At 35.2% G+C, this 7,107-nt stretch overlaps 1 protein-coding gene across 3 annotated transcripts; it reads right to left on the bottom strand.

Annotated features, from left to right (window-relative positions):
- Positions 1-2,875: 2,875 nt before the first annotated feature.
- LOC133681085 (galactoside 2-alpha-L-fucosyltransferase-like) lies at positions 2,876-6,097 on the bottom strand. 3 transcript variants are annotated; one of them, XM_062104178.1, is made up of 3 exons: positions 5,869-6,097; positions 4,950-5,372; positions 2,876-4,816 (listed from the first exon to the last, which is right to left on the bottom strand). In XM_062104178.1, exons 2-3 carry the CDS (start codon positions 5,140-5,142, stop codon positions 2,988-2,990), a joined length of 2,022 nt encoding a protein of 673 aa, XP_061960162.1. In that variant the 5' UTR covers positions 5,143-5,372; positions 5,869-6,097; the 3' UTR covers positions 2,876-2,987. The 3 variants fall into 3 exon arrangements, with proteins under 3 accessions (XP_061960162.1, XP_061960161.1, XP_061960163.1); XM_062104177.1 differs by having other exon boundaries at positions 4,950-5,307; XM_062104179.1 differs by having other exon boundaries at positions 4,950-5,277.
- Positions 6,098-7,107: the final 1,010 nt, after the last annotated feature.

Raw genomic sequence — 7,107 nt, 5'->3', positions numbered from 1 at the left:
TCTGTAAACGGTGAAAGGCAAAAGGAAAGGATAAATGAATCAGGAACAAGGACAATGATCAAGAAAAAACCTGACTGTATCGGGAAAAAAAACTCAAGTACTCGAACTCAAGTTGGAAGGAATGGTCTAGGGATCATGGTTTCCTTAAACATTCATCGTTTAAAGGTCATTGTACGAAAGTTATAATCTAAAATGAAAATATTTTTTTTATATTTAATTTTATGTCGGGCCAGGACGCGTCCACGCCCAACTCTACATTGGGTTATAGGACGTCCGCGCCCAACCCTCTGTTGGGTCAGGGATGAGACCGTACCCAACTCCATGTTGGCCTATAACGTGTTCGTCCCTAACTATTCTTGGGTACAGTCACAAGCTGAACCCAACTCCTCTTGGGCTCAGTGTGTGAGTTGAACCCAACGCTTCTCAGGTTCAGTGCATAGCTAAAAGGTAACTCCACACTGAACCTCCCATACTCTAGGTCTGGGTTAGTAATTATACTACCCATCACATCTTATTAAATACGAACAAGCAGTAAAATAATATTGTCTTACTAATACAAAATTACATTTCTACCCCTTCTATATTGTACGAAGCACGTCAAGTCAGTTAATATAAAAGAGGACGAGAATATACAGAAAGGGGTTCGAAATCTTATACTTTGAGACATAAACACATTACTTCTTCTTCTACCTGAATTCTATATCTTCTTTCCCTTTCTCTTTTCTATTTTCATAAAAACTCATTAATATCTTCATTAATGTCTTTTTGTCATATAAAAATACCTCATACTGACTTGATATTTGGAGGATTCCTCATCAACACCTCTAGGAGTCTCTAAGAGACTTTGTGCAACTATTTATTCAAGAAGAGATTCGCACCGCCTGAGGAGATTCATTAAATATGAAATCAATGCAATTTTGAAGTGAAGGTCATAGAACACATTATAAATGATGTATAAGAATTTCTAGAAATAATCATTACAGAATATTTCCTATGATATTTATATCCTCATCAGTATCTTACCAACGTTCAATGTTGTAGTTAATCCTCCAGTAAAATCAAATGACTGATTCTGATACATGATCAAGATTATGAGAGACACATGCAAAGCCGTGGAACACACAAATTCCCACCTGCAAACAGAAGGGAAATTATTATTTTTTAATGGGCAATTTTGAGACATGAAATCATTTATATTTACTAATAAAATAATCACTATAATTTATTAAAAAAATAAGTACTGCAAAATCATAAAAAAGAACATACAGAGCAGTAATCCTTCAGAGTTTGGAGGAAACATATCTAAAAGATAAGTCAATAGAGTTTTTCCTGAGCACCATTGTACAAGAAAACAAGTTAATATTAAAGAACACATTCAAGGAATCAAAATCTATTTTGTAACAACTGTTTGAAACTTGGATTTGTGTAATAATTCTTCCACTCAATCTTTCTGCATAAACTGAAAGAAACCTCTCAGTCTTAACTTTTTTTTTTTTACTTTTTGAATAATCCTGCAGAACAGTTTGCTTTCAAAAGTTATAGAGCCAAATAAGATTAAAACTAGCGTAGGGTGTTGGGTTCTCCAGAAATTAGAATCTGGCAAATTTAGCTATATAAAGAACTAAAAACAACTTCCTACTTGAAATTTCTTTCCTTGAGACTCTTTCTTTGGCTTGCCAACATATCAGTGTATTTATTTCAAGAAATCCCTTCTTTAAACAGGAATAAATACCTGCCCCCACATGAAACTTAAAGATTAAGATGGAGACAATATTTTCCCAGAAAAAGGAATTTATATATTCAGTTCCCTCTTACATATATAGGTCTAGATTAATTAAAAGGGTAGAGATTTTAATCAGAACTTACTGCATTTTAATTGCCTCAAAAATTAATTTGAAGTGCATTATGCTCTGCATAAATGAAGACAAGTCATAATAATGCAATTGAATTTTGTGCTGTAACTGAAGAGCACTACACCATAGATTGGAGGCTTTAGATCTTTTATGTTCTTGAATTATAAAATGGGAATAGCATGTTTTCTCTTCCAATTCTTAAATCCCTGCCCGCCAGTCTCAGGGTCTATATCTAAGACTTGAAGGGAAATTTTTTAAAGAAATTATCAAGCACTTGGAATGTATTGCTTCTTCTACTCAAGTTTCAAATCTGAATCCTGAGCTTACCTTTAGCGATGTCAAGTTGGAGATGTGACTGTGTGCTGTGAAAAATCGATGTAGTTATTAAACTTGGTTTAACTTGTATCTTGTTTAATTTTAAATTGTTTTAGAAGTTAATCCAAGATAAACTTAAATAACCTCGTGAACTATTTAAAACTTAAATAAAATCTTATCCATATTTTATTTTTAATTTTTATCTAAAATAACATTGTTTCATATAAAAAAAAAAAAAGTGTTCAAGTTGTTCTAATTTTTTCAACTTTTTTTTTATTCGAGGATAAGGGTATTCTTGAACCAGTTTGAGTGTAAACTGAAACCAAATCTTTTCCCGGCAATCTTAAAAGTACACTCCTCATATCGGCAGAGTGCATTTAGATGAATTCAATGAATTCTTCTAAGTGCTAGTCTCAAGGTTTTGATTTAGAAAATTAAGGAAATTGAGCAAAGCTCCTTGACCGTCAAACCATTATCGTAAGACTGTTACACACAAGTCATATTGCATACCTCCAAATTGAAGATTATCAGGAAAATGAAGAATATGACCCCTGCCTAGCTAGCTGTGCCTGGGGATTTCCTTTGCTGGTATACGAGACCGTACTATTTTGGCAGAGGAAGAAATGTGTTTACAATTCTGACAAAAAAAAAGAAGAAATTGATAGAGAATTGAGGGTATGATGGAAAATATTTGTTGATGTAGGAAATGAAAAAACCAATCAAGTTTTTACTGATAATTGCAGCAGCAATTCTCCATGTTCATCATGTTAATATATTCAAGCCAAAACTAGAGTACCAAGAAACATATATGGTAACACATCAAACCAGCTTTAATCCGTTCTTTCGATCCTCGCAATGCATTGTATTAGGAACAAGAGTAGCAGCATTGACTTCAATCCTTGTCTTGCAATCATAACTCAAAGGAAAATGACAACATGGCTCCATTGATATGGCTCGCTGACAAGCTGGATTTTTATTCCCCATCCGCCAAATCCATGGCTTCAAACCTGCTAAACCATGAGCAACATAGCCAAAAGTAGACCAAGTGCTTGTCACCAGTACATCACACAAACTAAGTAGATATATATCCGCCCATGCCTTCATGTTGTGCGTATTATCTCCAAAATGTTGGTACTCTTCGTGGCTTGGTTGGTAAACACTAATGACTTCACCTGTCACAGTTGGTCTAGTCCAATACATGTTTTTCATATTCTCATAGTACTCGGAATGCAAGGATGTTATTAGAATAGCTTTTGAAGTCTGATTTCTTGATGGAGGAGGGGCAGGTTCTTGTGTATCTGCTACTTCTGGCAGGAGTTTTTCCTTCAAGACACAGTCTAAAATTTGATCCATAACAGTTTGAAAAGGAGTGGTCTTATCATGATATACTCTTATTTGGAGCCCAATCCTCTCATCTGCCTTGGCTAGATAAGCCTGGTAGAACCTAGTGATCAGTCCCCATACCTGATTTGAGGGGTGGAAAAGATAGTGGCCTAAATGGTAGAACACAGTTTCCTTTTCTGGGAACAATTTGCTTATCTCTCGATTGAAAGATGGGATCATGAATAAAGAAGGGACAAAATATTGATCTGATAGAAGTATCAACCAAGGAATTTTTTGGAGAAGAGCCTGGTTTTCATCACAGAAAGCTAATTGATCATAACCACCGAGAGCTAGATTAAGATCAAGATATGGTTCTGGTGGCTCCATTGAAGTGTTGGTAATACTTTTGTTTAGCACGCTGCCAAAGCTGTGGGCATATCCATGTTTAGACCTGCCAAAATGATTCCTGAGGGGAAAGTCCTCGGGTAACAGCCATGATGTATTTAGAAATGGCTCGCAAAAGAGATTGGCCATATCAGTTTTATGATTAACAAGTAGGACTCGGTTTGTAAGGAGAGCATAAAGAAATGTCGCAGCCATGCTTAGCATCCTGTTTCCTAAGCCATTAGCAGGAATCCAGACAATGTATTTACACCCTCCACTGCTACCATGGCTAGATTTGAGTCTTTTAAGGGCTTTGTGGTATGATTTGGAATGAGGTCCACAACGTTTATGGATATCTTCGTACCTACGTAGTTTTGAAAGGAGATAGGAAGAGGGCTTATGGAGTGAAGTTTTGCGAAATAGGAAAGACTGGTACCTACTTGCGCAAGATCTTTCATCAAATCCAGGAGCCAGAAGTCCATCGAGCAATTTATTTTCATCAGGCATTCTGTTACCCTGAGAGGAATCATTTCTTGAACCTGATTCTTTCTGAAATCCTGGATCCAAAGTTTCATTAAGTTGCTTGACATCAGGCCTGCTGGTATTCAGCAAGGAATCATTTTGTGAATAATTTCTTGAACCTGATTCTTTCTGAAATCCTGGAGCCGAAGTTCCATTAAGCTGCTTCTCATCAGGCCCGCTGGTTTGCGGCAAGGAATTGTTTTTTGAACTAGTTACATTTCCGAAGGAAGCATTCCTTGAACCTGATTCTATCCAAAATCCTGGAGCCATGGTTCCATTAAGCTGCTTATCAGTCCAGCTAGTATGCCTCAAGGAATTATTTTCTGAACTAGTTCCATTGCCAAATCCAGGAGGCAAATTCCCATTATGCAGTCTTCCATCAGGAATGATGGCAGGAGGTGAAGAATCATTTTTCGAATCTGTAAACGGTGAAAGGAAAAGGAAAGGATAAATGAATCAGAAATAAGGACCACGATCAAGAAAAAAGCTGACGCGCGGTATCAGTACAAAAAACTTGGAACTCAAGCTGAAGGAATGGTCTTGATGTCTTACCAACATTCAATGCTGTAACATTTCGAGATTTTTCAGCTTTAGCTAACCCTCCAGTTAGATGAAACAACTGATTCTGATACACAATCAAGATCATGAGAGACACAGGCAAAGCAACGGAACACGCAAATAACAATGTTGTGTATCTCTTGGAACCAAGCCCTAATTTATCCTTCGCTACTTCAAAAATTTCCATGATTTCCTGTCTGAGCTTCACCAGAAATCTCAACCCTCAAACAGAAGGTGCTTGTAAAACGTAACGTTGGAAAATTATTTGTCCTTGGCAAGTACCGTAGATAAAAGAAAGGCGGCGATTCAAATCAAGATGTCTCTGAAACATCAAACTTCCAAAGAGTTTTTGCTGGAGTGATCATTGATATTAAATTAGTGCGGAAACAAGAACATGAATCTCTTGACTCAATCATCCTTGGCAAACAAAACGTATGAAAACAGCAGGTTAATTATGATGGTGACTATACGTGCAATGATTGACATAAAAATTAATTTGTCAAGTTCTGGACTAGGAACATAAAGAATTTCCAACAATATCCTTCTCATGTGCCGATTCATATACTTTTAGTTTTAGGTGGTCCAGCAGCTACACTTGGACAACGCATACATGTATGATAAGTAAATTAAACCCCACATTAAACAACAGAAATCTGGTGAAATCAAGTTATGGCTTACATGCTCAAAAGCCATACCATGGATCATACAAGGACCGATCCACTTGTTATCTAGTATTCATATCTCCATAACAAAAGGATGAGTGCAAGTCAACTATAACATGATAAATATTATGATCAACAAGATTCTACCAACTTAACAGCAGGAGTTTAAGAAACAAGGCATGAAAAGAGATCGAAGAAGAAACGTTAAGACAAGAGATGTACGTTGTGTTAAGGGAAGTCAAATAGCATACCTAGCTCCAAGTTGAAGATTGGCAAGAAAACCGAGGATATGAACTCTGCCTAGCGGTGCCTTAGGATTTGCTGTCATATTATATCTCTTTGCTGGTGATGTTGCTTTCTATATCCTCTACTCGTGGACTTGAACTTTGTTCTGTTTTTCTCTCCGGCCCCTTGCTTCCTTCCTCCCTTTAGCTTCCTAGGACCTGCTGGGTGTTTTAAGATATTTCCTGGGTTATTAAAAAAAGTCGTCATTAATTAACGGGTGATGTCTGATTTTTTTAAGTGTTTTTTCTTAATAAAAATATATTTTAATAATTTTATTTTATTTTATTTACATTAATACATGAAAATCATTCAAAAACACCAATTAAACATTTTTTTCAAGTAAAATATATTATAAAATAATATAAAAATACTTTTAAAATATCATCTAATAGTTTAAATTATTGAGTCAAGAAAAGTTTTTGATGCTGAAATTTTATTGTTTATATTTTAATATTAAATTATTTTTAAAAATTTATGTAATAGAAGAAGGCTGAAATGGTTATTTGATAAAATATAAAACATGTTTTTAAAATGTCTGTAAAAACAAAAATTATTACACCCAGGAAGAGCTTACAAAATTTATTCGAGAAGAACTCTCAAGCCATGCACATGTTTTTTTTGCTATGGGCAGAAGCTCGTGATGGGATGATCATTGCAAGAGAACAAACGAGAACGTCAGTGGCTGTCCTGTTTGTTCAGTTCTCTTCCGTCGATATCAACTCATGGGACGGGACCCCACATATTTATTATCTCATACGATACGAGTTGCAGGGTGTTTGTTTGACACCTACTTCTTCTGTTTTTTAAGAACATTCTTTATTTTAAAAATATTAAATTTAATATTTTTTTAATATCATGGATGGAAGCGCGTGTATCAAGTCGCGTCTGATGCTTTTGGTCAGTGCATGCATTGGCTTATTCTACTCTTTAAGAGAAGGGGACCCACAAAAATTAATTGAAGGGCGTCCACTCCATTCCTAGGAGCGTTAGAAGAAAAATGTCGGTTGTGGGCCTGTAACCTTCTTTTTATTCTTTTTATTTTTTTTTAACTTTAAAATAATATTTTTTTTATATTTGTAGATTATTTTAATATGTTAATATAAAAAATAATTTTAAAAAAATAAAAAAAAATAATTTTAATATATTTTTAAATAAAAAATACTTTAAAAACAACGATAATTTCGACCAGCCCATGTCGTCTCTTC

Source organism: Populus nigra, chromosome 1 (genome assembly GCF_951802175.1).
Source record: "Populus nigra chromosome 1, ddPopNigr1.1, whole genome shotgun sequence".
NCBI lineage: Eukaryota > Viridiplantae > Streptophyta > Magnoliopsida > Malpighiales > Salicaceae > Populus > Populus nigra.
Note: the sequence above shows the minus strand (reverse complement) of the source record. Positions and strands in the feature narration are given on the sequence as shown.